Below are 27,044 nucleotides of genomic sequence, written 5' to 3'. Positions count from 1 at the left end.
CAAATTTACAAGTATATTTTATTGATGGTCATGATTCATTTTCACCAGGTCTGCGAAGGTACAAGTCTGTGGTAGGCTGTGCAAACATGCTCAAAACACTACAAAGCCACTGCACTCGCTCCCACCGACAACGCAGTATACAATGACATATTCAGATACAGTATTCAAATACATAGAATCCTTCTCATAGATATATTTAGAAAAATATAAAGTCCTAACTTTTCAACTGATAGACAGAAACAGTTCACAACAAAAACACATAGTTCCACATATGCTGTGATGCCCTTATTTGCTGAAAGAGAATGAATGTGTGGTATGAATTATTGAGCAATGTTGGTCTAATTTTCATCTCAAAATGACTGGACATATACTATTTTGGATTAGGTGCTACTGTAGTACACTTGGCATGTGAGGACACGCCCAACTCACTATTAAATGCAAGACCATGTGTGTGTGTGTAACAAAGCAGGAGAGAAGTGATTATGAAAGCGAGTGAGCATTATTGGGATGTGGCTGCACATAATTGTACGTTTGTGTCTGTAACTTTATGATGTGGCAAGGAACATGCTGCATATAGACAAAGAGGACATGAAACCTGCAGCTTAGCCAACACAACAGTACATCTCCATTGTGTGTGTGTGTGTGTGTGTGTGTGTTTGCAGATGGGTTTCATGCCACATAGTGTTTAAGAAAAAAGATGTCAGGGGAACTCTGTTTAACAGAAGTACTTCTGAACCTTGTGCTGATTGAGGTGTGACCTCAGAGAGATGCTGACGTCAGACTTTGCCAGAGAATAGGACTGGTGGATATTTTGAAACGGATCGTTTATGACTGACAAACAGCTTTACTGCCTCCAGAGCTATTTGGCAAGCAAAGTGGAAATAGTTTACCTTGAGGTTTGTTTGACTCCTGTGAGTATTTTTATCTATTTATTGGCATAGGACTCTCAAGTTCAACTTGAAGAGGAACTTGTTTAATGGGCGCTCTGACTAAACATGTGTTGAATTTAAATGGCCAGTTTACATTTTACAGATACTGAAACCCAGAGTGGCTGCACTTTTTGTTTTAATCTTTTTATCATGATCATAAATTAAATTATCTAGCATCTTAAGGAAACATACTCTTTTATCAAGATATTGATTTGAGATGATGGGATTTATTCTTGGTTGTCCCTGGCTTCCATATACAGATGTGGATTAAACTATATAAACATTTCATGGGAGATACTTGGAGATTTTTATTATAATTCACACTGGAATATCATGTTGATTTGTTCAACATAGGTCTCTAATTGCATTTTTAATTGCTGCGTTTGGAAATTTGATGCATCATTATAGTAATTATTTCCAATTATCACAACTTTTTGCAAATGTGACTACTGAAAAATTGGTAAAGTCTCATTTCATTTTAGAGGTGCTTAAAGCATATTGATTCACTCAGTTTATACCTCTGCTTATCATGAAACTCCTGCTGCAGGACCTCAGCTCTGTTAGAGAAAGCCACACACAGTGACAGGACTAACGGCTAGCATAACATGGCTAACGTTACCCAACGATTAATAACTGTTATTAACGGGTTTAATGGCAGAGTCTAGCCGTTTTGGTGTTGGTGTCGGATGTCGATCGCTGCTGCAAGGATTTGGCCCAAGGTTCAAAATACATATGACACTGGGCTGTGTTAGCTCATGCTAACTGGCCAGAGAGAGCAGGAGGGCCCTTTAGCTAGGTGAAACGGCAGCAGCTGATTGGTGGTTGCCCCTCCTACTACCATCACAAATAGATTCAAATTCTGTAGGGAACATTGAATACTTATAATAATAAGCTCAGAATCGCAATTTTCACATCCTTTTGCAATTTCATTGCAAAAAATCACCTATCACAACATGAATGGCAATTTTTTTAGAAAAGCTGCTGTAAAATCAGACATCTCAGGCTGCATAAATCCAGAAAAGACTTCACTAAATCCTGGAGGGACTGATAGTCAGTAATCATTAAAGAAAAAAATATATAAATTCAATCCAAAATATAAAGCATTTGTTGCCTTTGAGTTCACTGTTAATACAGCAGGAGAGCCTCGTGTTTTTGTGTGCAATAACTTCGACAGTTTGGGTTTAACTTGCAGAAATATTCAGTCCTTGATCATGATATTTAAATGAAATTAAACTTGGCTTCTTTTAATAAAAAAGTTTCCCCAATATTCTTCCTGGTTGATAAGAATCCAATCAATTTATACCTCGGAGGGGACGTGGATTTTTCAAGCCTCTAAAGGGAAGCATGATAGAAAGAGTTTTTAAACCTCTAAGGCCATAATGTGTAATTAATACCATCAGGAAGTCACTTAAAACATCATATAAATATTTGAAGTGAATAAAAGAGGTTTACTGAAGCATTGTTGTGATTGGCTGCCATGGTGTGGCGGGTTTAAGACCATCTGTCCGGTCATAATTGTTTTTGCTCTGAGTGACACGGTCCTAACAGAGGCAATGGGAAGTTACAGTAGATGAATGACCAAATGAGGAGGAGAGGAGACTCATTACCTCCTCATTAATGCCAGATGCCGATGCCAAGGGGAGTCGGATGGGAGATACAGGACGTCACTGGAGCAGATGCAAACTGAAGATTGGATCAAATGTCCGTCCTAAACAGATTTACTGTGTATGTTTGGGAATTGACTAGAGAGAGACTCACAGATGGGGACAGCTAGCAGGAGTGCATGAAGTCCAAAGACTAATTACCAAAGTGACAAGAAGATGAGGTTGAGTAAGGTACAGAAAGTTAGTTCGACAGCAGCATGAGGAGGAGCGGATAACTGAATAAGATGCCTTCTTAAGAGTTAAAAAACAGTGAGACTTCCACCACAGTCAAATATGAAGAAAGCGTCTATTGTGTTTAAGTAAAGGCAGTACAATTTATATTTGTATGAATTTGTATATCATTTCTTGTGTGAGGTGGGTCTGAGATCTAAAGAAACAGACTGATGGCACTTCTAAAGCTGACATGTTTTCCGTAGACCTCCGGAGTGACTCTCTAAAGCCCTTAATGGAGCCTTTAATGCTGCACATCTCCCTGATGGGGTTTTGAAGAGGTAAACTAACTGACAGTCGTGTAAATATTAGCACAGGGGAGGTTCTATAGCATGCCTGTGTGTGGGTGTGTACATGTGCAGTTGCTGATTGTGTCCACCTGTCTGATATTTTCCATCTCGCTTTCAAGATGTTTTCGTGTGTTTGCGCAATGAAAGTGATAGGCAAGAAGAAACTTAAAGCATCGCTGCTCGACTCTTAGCAAAGAAAGAACAGCCCTCTTTAACACGTCAACAGACTGACGTGCCAATGAGTTGTAAACAAAGGCAGAAGAGTATGCACACTTGCCCACTGTACACTTATACAAACAACACCTCAGTAAAGTTAAACAAGACATTAAGAGCACGCAATGCATCAATAGAGAGAGAGAAAGGGGCACAGGTCCCCTAAACATGAGGATAAACTGTAGTAGGACACAAAGAGAATCTATTAACAGTCAGCAGCTCCATGGTCCCATAGCTGGGGCTTTAACAACTAACTGCCCCTCTCTCTGAGCTTAAAAATCACTCCGTGTCTAAACATTTCTTCATAATCTCTTTTTCAAAATATCATGAGGTGTATTCAAATGTGCAGCTTAGCCGGAAGATGCTTCTCTCACCACAGGTTTCCACAGAAATGAACTCTGCAAGGTAATAATCTGCAATTTTTTTGTATAAAAAAATGTTGTCTTCTACAACCCCCAGCTAAGCTTTTACTAAAACCCTACCTTAAACAGCAATTGTCCAACATAATGTCGGCTTCGATCTGTAACAGAAAGCTTCAGTCTCAGACAACACTGGCTATCGTTTGACGATGGTAAATCCTCTGGGGACAAGGAGATGCACTTTAGCCAGAAGATATCTGGACAAAGAGTCCCTCCTCCAATTCAACTGGCAAACTGAGAATGGTCAAGACAACATTTTGGCTGATCTCCATAAACAAATATAAATTAGAGAAATTAGGAAAAAAGCTACTAAAGAACTTAATTGTTATCAGGCGATAGCATATGGGATTTTCAGCCAGTGTGTTTCACCTCTTTTGCTCCTAACACAGTTTAGCTGCAGGCAACCACAGTCCACTCAAACATGATTGTTCAACACTACTTGGTCAACAAAAGGAAACCAGAACGCTTCCAATACCAACATCTCATCCTGTTCTGTCTGTTCATAGAGTTTAGTTGGGCTTTGGGTTTCTCCACATGCTAAAATAGTGTGCATGAAGCTAACGTGGGAGCAATAGCCTATATGGCATTCAAGAGTTTGACCTAAACTGCAAATGTTAGCATGTCCAGCTAACTAGCTTATTACATAAGTAGTAACAAAAGTATACTATAGTAACCTACCCCAGCACGTTTTCACTTTCGTTACATTACTGTGCTATAATACAGTATATTTCTTCACATTTTCTTTATCATATTGTACAAAATGCTAAAACTACTGTATATAGCCATGCTGCAACACAAGAACAACACTGCTCCTTTGTTTACGTGTGTTTGACATGTTTTATGGGAATATGCTGTGTTTTTACAGGGGACACGTAGCTTTATCCTTTTAGCTTAATAACAGGTAGCTGTTATGAGGCCTTCAAGGGCACATTAGACCCTTTCAAAGGTTTTTTGTTAACACAAGTTGGTTAGTAACAGCATTGTCAAATAATTTAGCTAACATCAATAAGCTAGCTAGCAATAAAATCTGCTTGAAACAGCATTTGTTACTATGAGTGGTAAAATTGAAAGTGTTCATCTGGAAATGAGAATCCTACCTTTGTCTCGAATCAAGGAACTGTTTCAAAAAAGGCCCCATTTGTGGGCTGCATAAGAAGGACCCTTCGAATTGGGACCAAATGGGACAACCTTCGTGCAGCGCTGTGATGTAATCGGCCTTCGAATGCAGCCTCTGAAGGATGCAGACCCTGAATTGGGACACAGCTATAGAGTGCCCCAGAGATAATGTTTTTCTGTAGGATGTGGAAGTTAGCGTCATGTTGGTTCCTTCATCAAAAAGCCTATGGAATTTTTTCACTGGATTTGGGATTATTGCAAAAATAAGTTGTGTGGCAAAAGAAAGCTTATGAAATTCAGCAAGATAATCTCCACAAATAAACTTTTATGATTTTTGAGCCCTAAATGCAATGCAAAGTAAAAAGCCAATGTTAGGCTTTTAACATATTACACTACGGTCACATTGCCTCCACCGAAGCTGTGTTTGGCACAGCTCAATGAGATGACGATGTCATTTAGTCATTTTACAAAACATGAATGTTTCCTAAACTTGTGTTGACCCCAGAATTTATCTTAGGCATCTAACTTAAAATCCATTAAAAAACTCATTGATTTTGATACAGGGGAACAGTAATAGCTGAAATGCTTATTATTTTCCGGGTTTTTGGATTCATTTCTGAGGCACTCTATCGAAAAGCTTGGCAGGCCTTACAACAGTATCTTAGGGGGTCAGGGCTTAGCGTTAACTGTTAAGGGTTAACTGTGAATTGATACTGTGTTTTATGCTTTTGGCAGTAACAATAATTTGTTTGGAATACAGTAGAAGATTTGAATAGTTAGCATTAGCAGTGATAGCTTCCATAGTTAAAAAACACAGACCAAAGAACCACTTGCACTGGCTAAAAACCTGATTAGAAAGAAAAATATTGTCTGGCTACATTGTTTAGTGTCCAAGTGATCTCAGGGAAGTGCGGTGTAGAAACCCCACAGTAATGAAGGCTTAGCACCCAAAATGTCACCAAAATAAAGTACATAGTTGCACGGATTACCACGTTAATCTCATCCATGTCTGTGAAACCATTATCACAGAACTCCTTGCAATTGAAACCCCCTCTTCCTCCAAACTGTTCACACGGCTGAGCTGGAGACCTGGAGCCAGCCCACCTCTGTGTAGGCACCTGTCACATGCCAGTACACCGCCCCCATCAGTTTGGTCCACACCATCTGCACCTCAGCCGTAAAGAACTCTGGGAAATCTTCAGCCAACACCTCCAGCATCACACCACTCAGGATCTGGGAGAAAGGGGGGTGAAGAAGAAACTTCATTAACATGGGGAGGGAAAAAAAAAGATACAGAGATTGAGAGAGTGGGAAAATTAGGGTATCAAGATAATGGTAGGTGGAAGGGAGAGAGAGTAATGTAAAGTGAGAGCGGAGCGCTGCAAATAAAGAATCTAATGTGCTGTTATAGAAAAGTGGGTGAGGCAGCTGAGAATTGCAAAAAATACAGCATGAAAGCAGTGGGTGGACAGGCAGAACAAAGGAGAAAATGACAGAGAGAGAAAGGACAACACAGGTGGGGAGTGAAAAAGTAATGAAGGATGAAGTTGAGAAACGATCCTTGGGGGCTGACCATGGATGTATTATAGGGAAGTCCGAATACAGTCATACAGTCCTTCATTCCTATGAAAGCTTCTCATTGGGGCATGAAGAAGAAAAAGCTCTTTTTCCAGGTTTAGATTTGTGTAAAATACCCTGATGTACAGGTCTGTAGAGCATGTATAGTAGAGACTCATGGCATCTGTTCAGGATGTGAATCTTTATAGTATACACCAGTTTACATTTTATCAAGGCTTAAAGTTTTACATAATTAAGGGTATGTCTGCTTTGATTGACAGGTGGGTACCATGCATAGACAAGATGCTACCATGGCAACAATGTAGTTTAGGTAATGTATCCGTGGTCTGTTAGCGTGTATTCAGTTCATAGAAGTAAACTGTATCATTTTGGTCACCTAAAAATGTCTTAGTCAGCATTTGGTTGAACTTAGAGACTCTATTAGGACTCTGATATCCATCTCTTTTTTTGTAATTGACACAACATTTAGTTTTAAAGGTTTTAAGCCTGTTTTTTTTGCTAGCAAAATCAGTTACCATTTAGCATTAGCATTTTAACAATAAACCAGTCCAACAGTCCAAATTGGTGATGGCCAAAACGCCAAATTCAAGGCTTCAAAACAATATTCTCCAAACCAATGGCTGACATCACGTTGGCTATGTCCACTTCTTTTATACACTATACAGGAGTTTCTCAGTTGTCATGAAGATTGTTTAGTTTGTTATCATGTGACCTAAATAAGGTCACATGATAATGCGACAACAGGTGGTAATACATCAAGGGGGATTAGTAACATCTAACCATATGAGTTCCTGTTATCATGTCAGCAAAAAAACAAAGTTAGGTTACAGGACAACAAACTAACTCATCTCCATGACAACTTAGCATCTCCACTCACTAAAGAAGGCCATGAAATGTGGCTGAAAGCTGTGAAAACATCAAGTGCCTGTAAGTTGGACCATCTACTGAAAAGTATTTTGGAAAATTATTATTTCCAAGGAATCAATCTCAAGTTGATCACTTTCCATAAAATCCAGATGATACTCTATTTAATGATGATATGACAGAAAAAAAGTCCTCTCATTTGAGGAGCTTCAGTTGCCATTTATGTGTTATAAACCACTTGCAATGATTCATTAATCAGAAAAAAGAAGTTTTTGATAATGATGTGGTGTTTTACCCAACATGTTCACAAGCCATTACAAACACGACAAAATTATTAAATAACAACCTAAGAGGTTCACCCTTTTACATATGCAGTGAGCATAAAGGGAATACAGAGTGGGACTAATCAATTTAATGATTTATTCACAAAGTGATCAATTAAATCTTAAAACACATTCTAAGGCAAGGCAATCGGAAGTCAGTGGAGGAATGCCGTAATGGCGGTGATGTGTCCTCTTTGCAGCTGCATGATTTAACTGCAGACGACACTGAAAAGACTTGAAGGGAGGAAGCATAAGCATATGCTTCCTCCCTTTAGTGAGATGAAGAGGGAATCTTACTTAATAGACAAAGAGTATGACATTGAAAAATATTCAACCACATGGTTGAAATTTAACACTGGATTTCAACATTTGTATGACACATAATCAGATTGTCTCTTCTACTGGTAGTCGCCACTGGTAGCTCTGGTCATACAATGACTAACATTTGTTAAAACTGATAGCTTTGCTAATTTACTGTTTTGCACATTATAGTTAAGAAATTGTTTACCTAAAGAGTAGCTTAAATTAAAAATTTGTGCTTACTGACCTCCAGTGATTTGAGTTCTCACTTTGCTGCATTGATGTAGAGGTTTATTCTGGGGTGAGTCAGTATACTGCGTCATTACTGTTGCAGGGGTTAGCTGTAGCAGAACACACTTCTGACCACACCCAACATCACTGAAGAGGTGCAAAAATCATGTCTGCATAAAATGTCATTTGTAGACTTGTTATAAAACAAGACACTTGGCTTCATAACAATTTGATGTATTTTTGGAAATAGGTTTGAACAGTTAATAGCTCCATTTGAGACATAAAAAAACCAGATAAGAGCGAAATAGGAATGTGATTTTTCTGGCATGAGTAAAACTAAATAGGCAGAAGAATCATGGGACATGGTAATGAGAATATTTCTTTAGGTGGCTAATAGGATGCTTTGATAATTCAAGAGGCTACTAAAGCAAGAAAATACACCCACTGTGCCACTTAACCAGGAAATAGAGCACTTGACAATCATCTTTCAGGACACAGTCTATTTTGTTTTTAATGGTCACACCAATCAAGTGGCCAAAAGTAGAGAAAAACACAAATCTCCTTTCAGTGAAACAACACCCCTGTGTCAATGTACCTTACCATATAGTTGAGGGTAATCTGGGAAATTTAAAAAATCCCATAAAAAAAAGCAGACATACAGTGCAACTCTTAAAACACGAATAAAGTAATAGTATAAGAAAGTGGATTAATCATTTGAAGTTACCTTGAAGTACATGGGTTCCACCTTGTGTTTGATGGCATGGGCCTTTCCCACCAGGGCCAACACTGACGACACTTTCTCTGGATCATGGAGGTTCTCCACCACAGTATTGATGGCATTCATCACTCTGCGGGCATGGTGTCGAAGTTGGCTGCTTCGCTCCATCTCCTCTGGATCCTCCATGTCCTGGAACTGGCTGAAGTACTGTTTGGCTGATGGAAAGTTGACAAAAAACCTAAGGAGGAAAATATATTGCAGATCACTTTAAAACTTAAACTAAAGAAGGAAGACTATTGGCTTTTTTAGTCACATTAGCAGCATTAATCTGGATGGCTATGTCGGTTGGTTGCTCCAACACTTGTTCCACACTAAAATCCGTCTGTCCATCCATTTTCTGTAAGCATTTACCTAGAGCCAATACCAGCTGACATTTATCAAGTGATGGAGTGCACCTTGGACAAACTGTTAGATTATCAAAGGGCTGACACATGAGAGAAGGACAACCATACATACTCACATTCATACCAGCAGTCAATTAAAGTCACCAATTAGCCTGCATGTCTTTGGGCTGTGGGATGCAAGAGAGCCTGGGCGTACATTCGATCTCCACATAGACTAAATTATTTCAACAAGTATTGGATGTATTGAATGGAAAGTTGTTGTTGTTGTTGTAATTAAAATTCCTCACAATGACGTTTCAACCTCCCCGTCTTAGTGAACTGTCCATGTTAAAAGAAACAAAGATGGCAATTTGGGCCACACAATTATTCCTCTCCTTCCCTGTTCTAATAATCAAGTTAATCAAGTTAATGGACAATAAATGCATGCTAGCATCCAGTTCTTATCTGACACCCTCCATGACTGCTATATTTGAACATAACCATCCCATGTTATAACTCTACCAGCCATTTATTAATAAATCCAAAAAACATCATTTTGGAAGCAAGACCTGTCATTTGATATTTTCTGTAAACACCACCAGTGAGGTAGGAGGATAGGAGGCTGTTGAGGAGGAACAGCCAATAACAAGAAGTGAGGCCAGTTGGTTAATGTTTACAGGGGTGCATGGGGTTACAGGGGCCTGTAATAATGGTGCAAAATGATGCAATACTGCTTGCCACACAGGAAACATTAAAGATGCTGAGCACACCATTATCTATTCACCGGTGGCCGCACCTATTGTCTCAGAAAGTGACATGTAAAAAGAAAAAACATGCTTTTTGAGACCAATGAAAAAATATATTTCAGATATTGAAAGCATGGCTAGATAAACATCAGTAAACACAAACATATATTCTATGACACATGGGTCACTTGCAGCAGGGTGATCATCCTTTAATGTTACTGTCTTATGGAAAGAGCTTCAGTGCCCTCTTTAAGATGACATCTTCTGCCTATAGTGATGGTCCCCAGATGATGAGTCCTACTGACTTTGGTTGATCCTCTGAATTTTCCTCTGGTGCCACCATGAAGTTGATATTTAAGGCTTTTATTTAATAGTCTCAACAATCATTGACAATACATACTGTAAGTATCTCATACATCTGCACATCAAAGATCCCGAACTATCCCTTCAAACACTAAACTGCATTAACATTTTGTTGTGGTTTGGGTTTTGGATTTTTTTTTTTTTTTTTTGCTGTTTTCTTTCCCTGCCCCTCCTGTTCTGTTTCTCTACCTGCAGTGTGTGGCCGGAGGCGTGGCTGGCACTCTCCTGAGTTAGTGTGTGTCCGTCTCTGCTATCGCAGGAACCTTCACATCACACATTTAGCTCTCAAAGCATGCTGTGCCTATGAACTGTCTTGCAGACCTATCATGTTGTTGTTTTGTGCAGGGAATCTGAACTGCAGCTTTGGTTTGTAAGCAATGGTTGGATGCTGATACCTGCATTAAGGCATACAAACAAAACACTCCTTCTACTGATGCCATATCATGCCACAAATTTACCATAATCCATGTGATAGTTTAGGGTTCTTTTTCCGCTGTGGTTTGTCTTTGCTTCGTTGGTTTGCATTGAGGGAAGGCTGAGAAAAATGAGAGGAGGACTTGTGAGCGGAGGGAAAATGCTCCTGCTGTGTTTAATTTTCTGGTTGTGTATTGTATTTTGCAAGGAATTTTACACATTTTCCAACAAGAAAGACAAGATCTACAATTCTGAATACAGATGGGAGAGAGTGTGAAGCATTAAAACCACAGGCACATTACACAAACAAGAAACACGTCTCCGCTTAAGCTTGTTGTTACTATTCATTCCTGAATTGTTGTTTGCTGTAAACCCAGCTATGACATCTATTCAGCTTAAATGTGACAAATCCCATCAGAAGCTCATAGAAAGCCAGTGGAAACCTAATGAGAACCAAGCATGCATCACAACATTTGACCAAAGCATGTGGGCACTCATGCTTGAAAAGTAAGAATTTACCCAAGAAACAAATGGCTCCAGGCTGCAAATTCACCCTCTTTCCAGATTCATAACACATCAAAACATGACCATCAGTCAGTCCTCAAGCAAAATCTTGAGGTTTTAAATGCACAAATTCAATATATTCTAATCAATCTCTCGTGATTTTCTTCATTAGTGAGTAGGTTTTTGACCAAAGTGCAATTCACACACACACACATACACACATGCACTTTTTTATGTCTGTAAAGTGTGTAATCCACCTCTGCACCATCAGTATGACAGGAAGTGCCTGGCAGAATCCTTTACAGTGCCGTGGCGCTGATGAGGCCCTGATAGTTAAGATTGAGTGTAATTGGATGCAGGTGTGCTTGAGAGTGGTGCTCAATTTTTGAGCGTGTCTGGTGCTGTTTGTGCCAGTGGATCAACCTGAAAGACACCTACTGGAGGCACAGCATGCAGCAGATTAAAAAGCTGTATAATATTGGTTCCCCCTCCACAATGTCCTAATCATGCATAAATACTCTTACTCTTGTAATGTACTGAAATGTACTGAAAAGCACTCGGGTGGAAGGGGGAAGGGGTGGGTGTTTGCCTTCTTGCAAGAATTTAATCAAATCAAGCTTAAATCAGTGATCACTGTTGAGAGCAGAAGATGTCTATTTGATCTGTTCAGACAGAACCATGTGTTACTGCACACTTTATCTTCATCTGATCACATTCAATTTAGACTGGTGACTGTATAAAAGAAGAGGATGTAGCCTCCCAATGATGCTATCCATTAGTTGATAAACTACTATTCTGAAGCCTCAAGTTTGGCATTTTGACTGTCACCATCTTGTGTTTTTTTTAAAGCCAGAAATGATAACATTTGGACGTGAGGGTGGAGCGAAGAGGGGAGTCTGACTGAGAACTTGAGGACACAGCTGTGGTATCAACCTCTCAATCATAAAGTAGCCACACCATAAAGCATCCCCTGCTTTATCATCTATTTTACTCTAAATGGGACCATAATTTACAAACTGGAAAAAATGCTGTATAGAAGAAGATCACAATTAGCAATTGAAACCATAAACTCATTAGAAAAATGTTTGCTATGGGAATAAATCAGGTGAGAAGTAGGATCATTTTCACATAGCTTTCTTTACACTCAGACTTTTTGTTAAAACCAGTGGAGTTGCTCCACTGAAAGATTGTAGGTCTAATGCACTGCTACACTGGCAAATGAAACAAGGTCAAACATAGTCAGGATTCCATCCTATGTTATTTGTAAAAGTGAATCAATGAGGTCCTTATTCTTTCATATTCCATCAAATACTTACAAGACAAGGGCTGCAGTAAGACAAAATGTAGGCCTTTGGGAAGTGCAATCCCAACACGCTGGTGTTTAACAGGTATAATGCTAACCATGTGCAGTGTTTTAGTAAGCATCCTAGACTGATGACGCATCATAGAATATTGGACGTAGTTACCATGACATCACCTATTGGTTTTTGGAGTCCCGTTTTGAAGTTTGGCATTTCAGCCATTGTCATCTTGTTTTTTTAGAGCAAGAAGCAACCACTGGCTTGATTTTCCAGCTCTTGAGGTTGCTGCTTGGTTAGCATGTTAGCGTTTGCTACCAGCAATTAGTTGGGTCTTATCATTTGTTTTGCAGGTTATAAACCAAAGTATTAGAAAAAAAATTTGACGTTATGTTGGCACTAGATGAAAAGTCAAAGTATCACCAAAGTCAGTAGGATTCAGCCTCTGGGGACCATGAATATCTGTACAACATTTAATGAATCCATCCAATAATTGTCAAGGTCTTTCAGTCTGTGTCAAAATGTTTGAAATGAACCCCAGTACTGTTTGCTTCAGAGAAAGAAAATAAAAAATTTTAAAAAGTGGTAAAGCTAACCTCTACTGACATCCTCTCACAAACTGGGAAACAGTCTCAGCTGTTGTCTAAAATAGAAGATTATTGCTCCTCACTGAGCTTCACCTCAGAGCTTTTCAATACTCATGAAAGACTTGTGATGTGGGAGAAAATGACACTTATCTCTGTTGTGTCTGGATTGTGCTTGAGGTCTACCCAGTGTGTGTTCGATGAGTGTTATTTTTGGTGCAAATGTAGTAAATTCCATTCTTAAACCACCCTGGTAGATGTAAGAAGAGAGATAAACAAAGAAAATGTAAATTGTCTGGTGTGATTCTTGTTACTAAGATTTGTTTTGATTCAAGGGTTTGACAGTTTTCATCACAGCCAACTGTGAGCTCACAGCAGCTCAGAAAGAGGGAGGGTAAAACAGATGCAAAAGCAATAAGAACAAAGTTTCCACGAGCTTAGCTAAAGGCGTATGTGAGAAATTTGACAGATTAAGTATTGTCTGTTTTCACCGTCAAGTATATGTGTTAACACAGAGCTTTACACAGTTACAGACATATAAACACTGACTGCAAAACAGATGAATTTACACGTACACACACACTATTCTGCTCTGACCCATTTTAAATCTTGTCAGGGCTCCAGCTGACTAGAATTGCTAGTACAGTTACTTCCCAGTTGGAGTTTGGCCCTCGGCAGCCCTGCTACACTACATCCCCCAGATCCTATGTCATGCTAGACCTACAAAGACTCGGCTTGCCTGTAGCACTCTTAGCTTGGCTGTACCAGCTGTCACGATATGTACGCTCTTTTCCTCGGTGACAGGAATAATACAGGCCGTCTAGTAGCTCTTGTTCTCCTCAGACAAACATGAAAGTTAACTGCAGAGTGCTGCTCTGATGTTTTCTTTGAAGAAAAAGAGAGTTCCTCTTTTTGTGCCTGTCTTCTTAAGTTCAAATGATAAATGTTTAAACCCTTGTAGCAAAAGCACGGTTTTACAGTACATTAAAAGAATATATGCAACAGGCACAGAAAACCTTTTTGATCCGAAAGTCCCTTTAAAGTGGATCCCATGGCACTCAGAATTTAAGATCTGAGTGGTTTACTAATATTGTATGCCTTCTTAAAAGAGGCCAATTTGAGAGATTTCACAGATTCATTTGGGGTTTTGTTCCTGGAAGATTTTGTACCTCATGCTTTACGTACGTCCAGTGCCACCATTCAGTGCCAACACAGGATCTAATCAGGTTGAGTCCACAAGGACGTTTGTGTGAAATTTGAAGAATTCTCTTCAAACGTTTCCTCACCCCCAGTTTTGAGAGGCAAAAGTGTTTTAGCCACCTAAAAAAGGCCTTCCTAAAAATCTTTGTACCAGATTAGCTGGGCACTATTTTTAGAATATTTGCACTGCTTTACCTTGCCGTCAAATTCTACTGGGGCTACGTTTTCCCAACCGTAGGACTTCTGTATTCCTGTGCATAAGCCCAACTGTGCTGCGCACTGTTTATGGAAGACAGCAAATACATGACACTAACAATTAAAACCCGTTCACTCAGGACACAAAAGGGTAACTTCATAAACCAGAGCATAGACAAGAACTTTTGGGGCTGAGACCAGATGAGAAAATTTCGAGCCAAATGAGTGGAATGTCTAACACCAGGTTAAAGTGTTCAAATATTTTAAATGTAGCATCCACTTAAACTGATATTAATTTTTTAGATATGCTTTTTTGTGACTAAAATACATTTTGCTGCAAAGCCATGTCCACAGCAGATTGTTGCTGTCTGACTTCTACTATCAAATCATCGCTTGGACTCTCTCAACTGGCATAATTTACAACTTCTTTAGCTATGGAGCCGATGTGAGTTTTATTTTATTTTCTAACTTTACTGACATTGCTAATCACCTATGCCTACATGCTTTAAGTACATAGTGTTAAGACACTGTGTGGTAAAACATCAGCATATGGATACAGCTATTCGATGCAGTAATAATTCTGGATACTTGATGGGAAAAACATGGGGAAGCATAGTGATTACCTGAATTTTAATAGGTTTCAGAGTTGTAGTACTGCATGTAGGTATAGTGAGTGAAGAGTACTGATGTTTAGCACGTCAAAGAGCTCTGAACACATTTCTTGCACCTGTCTGTGCATTTAAATTAAGTCATCAAAGCCAAAGCAGCACCATTAGTGGGGCTTGTTAATCACACTTTGATTAGACTGGAAGTGTTTTTGTAATTCTTTGGAGTACCATGAATAACCTTGAGCCTCAGTGCTGGAACTTCAAGGACGTCTTTATCACGAAACAAACTCTGTGACTGCAAACTGCCGGCTTAATTCCCATAGAGTACTGATTTTAATAGACCTAGTATCAGTTGAAATATCTCAACTACTGGATAGATTATGATCAGATTTTGCATTGTACAGACGCTTTTGTTCCCCAGATGGTAATGACTTTGGTAATGCCCCTGACCCACCAGCAGGAGGTTGACATTTTTTGGTTTTTAGTGACATATAAATCTAGTTAACATATTCATGGTCCCCAGAGGATGATTCTTATGAACGCTGACATTTCATCTAGCACCACAATTTCAATTTGTCCAATAATTTGATTTATAAGAAGCCCCTGAAGTTCTAAGAGGTGATGTTTTTTATCATGTGCGCACAAGAACATCACCTTGTGGGACTTTAGTGGCTCCATTTATAGCCAAATACATCTAAAACAAATGACATCCCCATCAGCCCCAGCTGTAATCACTTTTAAAGTGCAAATTGGCAAATCTTAGCACGCTAACAAGCTAATGTAACTGAATTGAACTGAACTGAATAAGATGATGTAACCAAAAGAACGCCAATCAAACCTCAAATGTAGAAAAAAAAGAAATAGATGTATAATACCAGAGAGCACACTGGACAATGGAAATGGAGAGTTTTAAATTACAGCTCTGTGCTCTTTGAAGCATTTTGGAAATAGCCCTGTGTGCATATGAGTATGTTAAAAGCCTCCAGAGATCACAAAGACAGCTTGCAGTGACTTATGTCTGTTTTCATTGCACTTAGTCACATTCAGCAATACACCAACTTTATAAAATGCTTTTTTCCAATATTTTCAAGATTTTTTCAAATTTTCAGTCATTCCACTCAGGGTTATTTATACAAAAATTGTAAATCGCATATAAACCAGTGGGTGGAAATGCAACTATTGTTCCACTTAATTATCTTCTCTTTGTTTAGAATGTGCTCACAGTCTCCCATCGGCACTGTCACTACAACTATCTGAGTCAAAGTATGCAAGGTTTGATTTTCTTCACAAGGCTGCCATATGCACTGTTCTGCGGATGCCTAGGGTGCTCACACTCTTTGGTGCAATTGCATTTGTACGCATTAGTGAGATCAACTGAGGCTTTTGTCTCTGTCTATTCTCTCCATGCATCCAGGCACATGGATTGACATGAAAATGCAAATCCATGATCACATGTCTCAAGAATATGATCTCAACCATGCAAGACATTGACCAAGTGTCAGCCTCAGGCTGAGTTAGGTAACAGACGAACCTCCAGCCAACTGTTGATAATCACACTCTTTTTCGGATCACAGTGATTGAATAATGACAATGTAAAGGGCTGAATCAGTCAGTGGAGACATTAGCAGATTGACAGAAAATTACCCAGCAACAATTTTGATAACTGAGTTAGCATGTCAGTCTTTTATTAAGCAAAAATGCCCTGCATTCACTGATAATTGAAGCTTTTGAACTGTGCTAGAGTAAACTGAATATCTTTGGGTTTTGGACTGCTGGTCAGATCAGCTTCTCATTCCAAGGTCATCAAATACCACCACTTGGTCAGTGATTTTGGCATCATACACAGGTGCAAAAAGGCACCTTTCACAGCAGTATGGTATGCTGCTGCACAGCATCAATTTTTCCCGCAGAGTGATATGCTGCTGAACTTTCACCTTGATACCTGCTGTTCACTTCCCATATGATTGCAGAGCCTAAACATGATGATGATGATTTTGTTTATTTCTAACTCTAACCACATGCTTTTGTTGCACATGAAAAAAGTGTAAATACAAAGTGTTTTACTGACACTGTTAATTTAATTTAAAAAAGACTACATGCACCTAACAAGCAGAAACTGAACATTTCCTGTGAAAACAAACAGCACATTATTATCTGTTTGATAATGTCATTAAGAGTCATGATAACTATTACATGCAGAGGTTCAGTCATGATGGAAGTTTTTAATGAAAAAAGGCCTAAATATTAGGGGTGTAAATCACAAGTTTCATGACGATATAATACGATATGATACCATACCATACGATACCATACAATACCATGTCGTATTTGCTGACATCACACTGTCTGTCACAATACAGCTTCAATTCAGTTCAATTCACAGGCCTGCGATCGATATGAAATGATATCAATAAATATCCTCCTCATCTTTTTCTTTGATAACTGTCTAACTAGGCTGCTACCACCGTTTGAATGTTTAGGAAAAATTGTGCTTTGACATAAATGGTGATATAGACATGCCATAGAAATGTCAAAGTATAAAGGCGTATCTTAGTCATGGTATGTATTGATATTTATACTTTGCATCAGTGACTGATAATCAATCAAGATCTTCACCCCTACTAAATATACAGTGTTGATGAGATTTTTTAGTGGCTTGCTTAATCTACTTTAAGAAAAGTAGTGGGGATAAAATTAAAGATTCTAGGCCCTCTGAAATAATGAATTCTTGAAAATCGAGGCTGAAGCTGATCACTGCTGCTGGTATTTGTGTATGGTGTGAAGAACAAGCACATTGTGTCATTGTCTGTCTTGCACATACTTAGCACATTGTGTGTTTTCTGTTGCTCCTCGGCTATAAGAAGCTCTAAGTTGTCAATATGTATTTACACCACAGTCAGCAAAACATAATGTTGGATATGTAATGTGCTTGGCATCTTTGACATAATTTATTTTGATGACTATCACAACCAACTGAGATTTGAGAGGACTAAGAATGTCATCTTTCCATTATCCATCATCACCAAAATGTGGCAAATTATGGAAAGAAAGATATAAGGAATTTAAAAGGAGTGAGAGAGAGGACAGATAGTGTGGCATGGAGGGAGACATTTAAGTGCCAAAGCTTGTTGCTGTCATCCACAGATAAGAGCACAACACACACACACACACACACACACACACACACACACACACACACACACACACACGAGAAATGCTTTCTGCCCCTTCCACTTTCTCCCTCAGTGATTCTCCTCACCCCAAACCAAGAATCAGTTTGTCGCCCTCATATCAGTCTCCTTGGCTACGACTTGCTGTCCATTTTAACAAGCCCTTAAGGGCTTTCTTAGTGTAACAGTGAGACAGTTTAGCTGGGGACATTCAAACGAATCAAGTCTTTCCTCTTTGATATATAAATTTAAAAAAAAAAAAACATGAAAAGAAGAGGCAGCGAAAACATAGCCAAGCTGTATTACACCCAGCTGGTCTACAACACTTTTTAATGGAGCTTTTCAGAGAATTACTGCCTGTTGAAGATTAGTCGCCTGGAATAAAAATGTTTGATTTTATGTTTTGACAACTTAAGGAGACAGTAGTAATGGTTAAGCAAAAGCCACAAGTAATTTAAGAACAAGGTGCTTCCAGTATATTCAAAGATGAAAGTTTATGAGGTCTAGAATGTCATCTACACAAGGATTTAAGATAAATGTAAATGCATAAGGCACAAAATCAACAACTCATGCAATCTGAAAGACGTTGGGTGTCTTGTGATGTTGTAGTGTTAGGAGAAGTGGACTATGGAGTATTTCTTCGGCATCTTAATGAGAGGAGTATGTTCCTTCTTTCCCTACACTTGTCACAGCTCGGTTATTGGTGAGAGGCTGAGGGAATGAGTGCACTGTCTGTGTGCGTGCGTGTGTATGTTCTGTCTCCATTATCAGTTTCCCTGGGTCTCCCACATAATGTGTCAGTGTCTGTTGCTGAACCATCTTTATGCTACAACACATGAATTACTGTACACGAGAACAGAGACCATGAACTGTGTGAAAATTATTTGCTACCTAAACTCAGGAACAATAAGGACAACTTGAATTTAAAGTTGAATATTAGGCTGTTCTTTGGTTTAAAGTCTGTTGCACCTGTAATTGCATCCACAGTGAGGTCACAGTGTACCGATCCACCCCACAGTACACTCCCACATCACTGCAGGAGGGTGAGAAGTCAAACTATCGGAGATCAGCAAAACCAAGATTTTTTATTTTATAATGTGCATCTTGATACACGAGAATACAAGGTTTGCTCAGAAGCAAATCCTCACCCCAAGTTTGTACTTAATGATAACAGCAGGGTCAAACTAACTGGAATAAAACTGGTCATGTATAGTTTTAATCCTCCAGATGAACCTTATGTTAAATTGAAAATTATTATGTTAAGGTTGAGATGATAGATGGCTGAGAATAGGTGAGGGTTTGGTGTGGTTAACGTGAGGAAAAAATCCGGGAAGAACAGTCAAATTCAAAATGGCCACAATGGTTGGTTTAAAGGGGAACACCACCCAGAATAAGAACTTCAGTCTGTTATTTCCATGGCCTAGAAAAGTTGAATCAATATTTCTGATAATGAGCTACTCCCTCCCAAAGCCAGAAATCAGAGAAGGAAGTCTCAAACTTGTAATGTCAAAGGATATAAGGTCTGTAGCTGCTCCATGGAAAATAAATGGGAGCCTGACTTTGTGGACCCACAAAATGTTTGCTTTGTTTTTATACCCAAATGAGCTTCAGTCTGTTGCAGTGTTCTCAGTTCTAAAACAGAAGATATACTAATACACTCAGCACCCCTGGCTGCTCTCAGTGTCGTCTACAGCATCTTTCATAATTCAGTGTCTATGGTGCAGCTCCAGACTTCATATCCTATGACCTCACAAATTTGAATTTGACCTCTATTGGACTTGGAGGAGTATTGCTCATTTTTGCTAATATTTTTGGACCGTCTTAGACCACAGGAATAACGCGGATGAAATTTGAAAATGGGTGTAGTTCCCCTTTAAGAAATGTGCATAATCCAGTAGGGATGATGGGTGGCAGCAATGTAAAGTACATGTGACCGGCCCAGGTGCAAATATGTTTTAACACTGATTACCTCGCTCCAAACATGCGCACACACAGACACACACAATGAGGGGTTAAATTGGTTTGAATTTGGAACACCAGCTGCGAGCGGCCAGGATCTAACTTTTGTAGCGACAGCAACGTTAGCTGAGGTAGTGTGAAGTCAGGATAGTCCATAATCAGACCCCACCTGGGGTTTGTGCTGGCTGAATTTAAGTTGCCACACCTCAGTCCATGAGCTGCCACATCCCCTCTCTATGGAAACTGCTAAAATACTGCTTACATGTCACTCTAACCCTGCAAACCTGCTTTTAATCAGAACCGGACAGTAGCCAAAGTACCAACATTATCTACACTACTTTAAAAAGTCTGCCCTGGACTCAAAGCACCACAGTCTGATTTCTCCAAGCTGCAAAAAACTGACTTCTCACATGGGCCTCTGCACTGCACTGGTTGCTTTGTCAATATTTATGCCATTACTGGATGGAAACCATGTTTTAAGAAGGCACAGGCTTAGGCTTCCAGTTTTTTTGGGCACACAGTTGCAGTTAGAGTCCTATTTTGGTTGAGCAGGCTGACTTCCTGCTGGCTCCCCACACACAAATGACACTAAAGTAATTTACTTGTAGACTTTTTTTAATCTGTTATTTGTCATAGGCAGCTTAATGGATTCAATTCTGATCATGCTAAGAGTCACTTTACAGTGTTTGTGACAAAATTATCATCATATGATCACCATGCCTTTTTTTTAACAATTGTGTTTCTTTCTTTGTGGCCACACAACCTTCATTTTACAAAATATCTCCGTCCACACTAGAATGCAAGTACGAGACCAAACGTTTACCAGGCCAGCAAAAGTCAACAAAACCATAATTTCTAGTGGACTTCAAACCGCAGACACTTTTGGTAGACCAAATAATATAATAATAATTGGGAACTGGTGCAGCAATATCAGAATAAGATGTAGCATAGTCCTTATACCAAGTGGTTATAAATCATATAAAATATCATACTCTGCATGTGCCTCTTAAGGAGATGATGTCATCATTCCCCAGAGATGGCGTTTTAAATGTCCACATGGATACAAAGTTACCAGAGTTTAGAAAAATCTCATATTGGAAGGTAATTTAAAAGAAATTCTTCTCAGTGATGTTAAACTCTGTTTATAGAGACGAGAGGCCAAAATGTAGAGGAAAACATCCACTTTCGAAAATATCTGCACACATAGACAAGGCCTAATAAACTCAGTAAACTAACACCCACGAAAACACCAGCAGTGACCTTTAGTACACTGTGCACAGCTGATCTCATGCCAGATTTCAGCAGATTCACGTGTAAAAAAAAAACCACATTTCAATGGAGTTGTATCTTGTTTAATTTCCATGTGACAAATAAATGACTGATTATGGTTATCTTGACACCTCTGATGTTGTTGAAAATACCTCTCTTGCCTCTATTTGCTCTTCGTTATGTGTCGGATGCAAATACATTCAAAGAATCATTGTAAAACAAAAGAGTGCTAATGGCAGAGGAGAAATTAGGAGCAACCACCCAGCGATAATTAATGATGCACGGAATAGTGAATTGATCACAGAGAAATAATAGAAGGTTTCAGGATTATCTTTGACAACAGAGCATCTACATCCAAAAACAGATCCACAGAGACAGCTCAAGCAGCAGCATCAACACACACAGCCCTAAACTTAAGCATCTTAGATGTATTCACTGATTTGTTGTTAGAAAGTTTACACACACTGAGAAAAATCTGGGAGTTTTTCCACATTGATAATAAAATCCTTTGGACAAAACTCACCTTATGAGCACAGACACCCCCACGTCCTCACAATTCTTGTAGACATGCCCCCACGTGTCCTGGACGATCTCCCTCTCGGCATCGGACAGCGGCTCAGCACGCTCCGGACGATCGTCCTCCTCTCTCCGCACTCCCAGCAGCTGCGGAGGTGGAGGCGGCGAGGGCGGCGGCGGAGACTCCCTGCGAGACATCCTCCTGCGGCGCAGCAGCCCAGAGGCTCCCAGCAGCGCCCGGGGGAGGTAGGGAGCAAGGGAGGGGGGGAGGGTGATGGAGAGCTGAGACCCCACGGCGGGAGCTGGGAGAGGAGAGTCGGGATGAGAAGAGGAGTGGAGAGGAGGTAGAAAAGGAGGAGGAAGAGGAGGAGGGGGGGAGAAGGAGAAGAGAGGTGGCAGGCGGCGCTGACAGCCAAAAAGAAAAGGGAAAATGAAGCTCCCAATCCCCCCACTACCACCCACCAAGCTCTCTCACTCCAAACTCTCCTCGCTTGTTCGTCCTCCAACTGAAAACTTATCCTCTCACTGTTGTGCTCTCTTTTCTTTTCTCCTCACTCTTTCCACTTCTCCTCTCCCCACCTCTCTCCCTCTCTCTCTCCTTCTCCCAGTGAGGGAGACGCTTGTCAGTGATGCTGCTGTTGTTCTCCCGTCACTTGTGCTCTCCCTCTCTCAGATCCCCTGCTCTGGTGGGGGACATGAGGCGTTCAGAGGCTGTGGTGTGTGTTTGTGTTGTGAGGACCTGATGGAGTGAGAGCTGGGTGGGGAGAAAAACAGAGAGAGAGAGAGAGAGAGAGAGAGAGAGAGAGAGAGAGGGGTGGAGGAATCTAGAGATAAAGAGAGGGGTGGGAGGGGGGGCATCAAGGGTCTCTGACAACACACTCCCAATACACACAACTACACACATTGTCTCTTTGCACATGTCTGAGCATGCATGTAATGAGAGAGAATGTGTTTCTCATAACAGCATCGTAATCGATATATAAAGCATGTATTATTATTATTATTATAGACACACATCTCCACTTCATCTGTCCAGAGTATTTAAATGATTTGATGTGATGTTCGCCTTTATGCAGATGATGCTGTTTTTTGTATTGTTGATGTTGTCCAATTAGTCACTGAGAAATTACAACTCATTAGAAGACACTACAATTAGTATGTTTTAAATTATGGATCAACTGTCTATGACTCCATTTACACTTAATCACTTCATTCATCTTAGGCCTATTGGATAGCTATTCAAATCTATCAAATTTAAAGAAAAAAAAGGAACAAAGTATTAAGACGAATTGACGTCAAATTTGCCCTAATGTCAGCCATAATTACTTGTTTGTGTGCTGCTGATTCTGTCCTATTAGGCATTAGGAAATTACAACTCCTTTAAAGGTACTCTAAATACTATTTTTAATAACAGATTAAATGTCTTTGACCCAATTTACACTTAGTCAACCCATGCTTCTCTTTCCAATGGGAAAGATATCTGATTTGAAATTTGAAAACCTCCAGGGGTCACTACCTATAGCCCCCCTTACACCGTCAATACAAAGCAGGAATGTCATGCTGTTATTCTGCTTTGTTGTTCTGTATAACAAGTATAATGGTGGGATTGGAGAACTTGGCTGTCTTGCCTTTAAGCCGGCAGATGAGATAATAACACTGCCAAATAGGCAGGATGGGACAGGTGAGACAGTTTGACGGCTTGGCATGTGTATGACCCACCAGTAGGTGATTTTAAAAGTAGCTAGTAATAGTTAGCAGCTAACTCAAACAAGAAGAACAGCAACCAATAATGTCCTCAAATTGGGGAGACAATGAGAGCACCTTACAGAGGGCGAAATCAACCGCCATATAACAGGGATGGTAAATGAATGTTACTGCCATGTAATGCCATTGTTATTGTTTAAAAAGCACTGCAGACACTTAGGTTATATGTCACGCAAGAGGCTGCCACTGTTATATTAAACATCTCACCTGTCATGCCTCTTTTTCTTCCACAACACCAACATGCTATCTAAAATCACACACTGATGTGGCATTATACTGGTGTCATTTGGCTCTGTATGAAAAAGCAAAACCACTATAATGAAGGATCTTCCTTGAGGCCAAGGGATCTCTGTATAAAAAGGAACTGCAGATTATTCTCTTTGTCCCCACATGCGACCCCTTTCGCATTACTTGATAACATTATATGATGCATTGTTATAAAAATATTGATCATAATCATCTTGGGCTTTATTAGGTGATGTCAATGTTGTGTGTTCCACAACCCCGAAACGGCCAAAAAAATCAATAAATGCTGTTTTAATGCACTGCAAAATGCCCTGTTTTAACCCTGAATTACAACTTAATACTAAATCACAACAAATGCCATGCCGTCTTCCACAGACAGAGATGACAATAATATGCATTTTTTTTTCACAGTCGAAAGAGTCACAGAATCTAAATATGTTGGCATCTGGCTTAATAAGAATTTTGTATTCAAGAATCATGTAGAAAACCATGTGGGTGAACTGTGACAGATGCTTGGCCTGTTGCACAGAAATAGAGGTAGCTTGTAAAAATAAGATTGTTTCACCAGTTTTCCTCTCAGTTCTAGATTATGGGGTTGCCAGATATCGACATGCTGCTGACTCCCCTCTGAGACTCCTAGATTTGATTCACCACCCTGCCCTCAGCTTCATTACTGGTGATAATAACAACACTGACTGCTGCTTTCTATTTGATAAAGTTGGTTGGCCTCCCCTGTCTGACAGATGTAATAACCACTGCTACTACTGACACACATGGTTGGAAAATGTTACATTTCATCTTTGGTGCTCTGGCACTCCATATTTAATACACTCCAGTGACTGGTTTAATGCTCCAGGAGCCCTGAATCAGAACTGGAGACCAGACGGCCTTTGCTGTTTCTGCAGCACTCCCATGGAATAATGTAAAAATCAAATCACGCGTACCTCTCAGTAACTTCAAGAGCAAACTTGATCTGTGACTAATTTCACTGAGCCTGCACCTTGTCTAATATCAGTTTTCTGTTTCACTCATCGACTCTGTTCTTTCAGTTTTGTTTCTGTTTTTTATCAACAGCTTGTTTACGTAAAAGCTCATGCATGCTCAGCCAACCTACCCTGTTTAATAAAGGATTACATTAAGGTTAAATCAATTAATAAAAATGTAAAAACAAAAAAAAACAGATTTTGTGACTTTTCAGATTATAAAAACAGCTTCTGTGCATTTTCCATTTTCTCATATTTCCAGAATTGTGGTAGATTTCATAAACCATATTAAGCAAGTACAAATAGACAGATGTTTACTATGTAAATAAATGCTTAAAACCCAGCTGTTAACATTCTGAATACGTGTGTTGTCGGAATACGCTATAGACTGCAGATTAACATATCGACAAACTTATATTAAAACATGGGTCCCCCCCATATTTTTAGTCTCTCTTACAAGTAAGAACCAAAAATGAATAGGAAAAAATTTTCAGTTTGTCTGTGCAGCCTCGTTCACTGTGTCCATGGAAACTTGAATAAAAGGAGCCATAACTGTATGGTTTCTTCAGGCAGAAAAGATCATCTGTTTACTTTTCTGATTACTACATCACTGTATATCTGATAAATGTACGGACAAACTTAATAGTTTGGTTGGTCATGATGCTGTATATATATATATATATATATATGCTCTTCAAAGATAACCTATTGCCGCATTTTCTTTATCTGATTTTTTTTATTTTAGAAAATAAAAAAGGTGCAGTAGTCTGGAAATGCAAACATTTTCCATTTTCCATACTTTCTTTTTATCATACTTATCCAGACCTGAAAATTTCTTAAGTCAATATTTGTTTATTGAATAAGTTTTCAGTCTTTGCACCAAAAGTAAACCAGCAAAAAAAATATGATATGACAATTAACCACTTTGTTAGCATGCTGGTTGCAGTAAAATATAACCTATAAAATACCTATAGTAACCTATAATAAACGCCCTTTTCTGTTGAGCTAAGAAACAGTGCAAGTCTGGCTACTCAGATCTGCTGCCAAAAGGCAACACAGACAGGTAACAAATAACCTGTGTGCATACATGAAACTGACTTTAATGATGTGTGTAATATGCGCATTGTAAATATGACCATACCTGGATGTTCTGACACGACTGTATTTGTAGAATTAAACTGGAGGGACATCTTATTGACATTACAGAAGATTTAAGGATGCTTAAGGTACATAAGGATATTTTTCAAGTTCTCAGTTTTGATGATTCTTTTCTAATATAACTTCTTCATAATAAAATTTCACTTGCTTTCTTTTCCTCCTATTTTTCCTCATGCGCCTTGGCAACACCAATCTATTTACATGCCATGCCAAAAAAAGCACTTTTAAATTGGGGGTGAAAAAAGGGAAATTATAGCTACTTGTGCTGAAGAGGTGCAGCTGCAGTGGTCAGAGGGCACGAGCTCAGAAATAGACACGTGAAGGTTCTGCTTCTCCACAAACTGTCTCTGGATATTGCAGCAGACAGTTTGCAGGTGAAGAGGAAGCTGAGGACGACCTGGAGAGGAAATAGATCAAAATGTGATTACTGTCATGCTCTGGCTGCTACAGCATCACAACATTTCATTGTTTTTCATCCTTCAAATTTTTTTCAATCTCCACTGTCGATATGTAATTAAGGACTTTAATTTCAGTTTATTTAAAGTTCATAGCACCCAGAGAGAGTCTCAGCACACTTTTCGAGTCAATCAAAACAACAGAAAACACATTATATTATTAAATATAAAAGTGCACACACATACATATGCACTCACACACACATACACAGCTAATAATGGCAATATGAAATCAGGGTGAGGGTATTATTTTGAAAACACAGATCATACAATAAAACCATAACGGGATTGGGGTAGCTATGTGTCAGTTTGGTGAAACAGTCAGGGTTTTGGTGTCCAAGCAGGTGAAATTAGGAGAGATCATAGTAAATGGA

General features: G+C 39.3%; 1 protein-coding gene across 1 annotated transcript; it reads right to left on the bottom strand.

Moving 5' to 3' along the window:
* On the bottom strand, positions 1 to 22,797 carry cygb2 (cytoglobin 2). The gene is made up of 3 exons (XM_088075610.1): positions 22,072 to 22,797; positions 8,862 to 9,093; positions 1 to 6,074 (listed from the first exon to the last, which is right to left on the bottom strand). Exons 1-3 carry the CDS (start codon positions 22,260 to 22,262, stop codon positions 5,910 to 5,912), a joined length of 588 nt encoding a protein of 195 aa, XP_087931736.1. The 5' UTR covers positions 22,263 to 22,797; the 3' UTR covers positions 1 to 5,909.
* Between the last annotated feature and the right edge of the window lie 4,247 nt (positions 22,798 to 27,044).

The sequence above is a fragment of the Plectropomus leopardus genome, chromosome 3 (genome assembly GCF_026936395.1).
Source record: "Plectropomus leopardus strain MGB_pleo_1.0 chromosome 3, ASM2693639v1, whole genome shotgun sequence".
Lineage (NCBI taxonomy): Eukaryota > Metazoa > Chordata > Actinopteri > Perciformes > Serranidae > Plectropomus > Plectropomus leopardus.
Note: the sequence above shows the minus strand (reverse complement) of the source record. Positions and strands in the feature narration are given on the sequence as shown.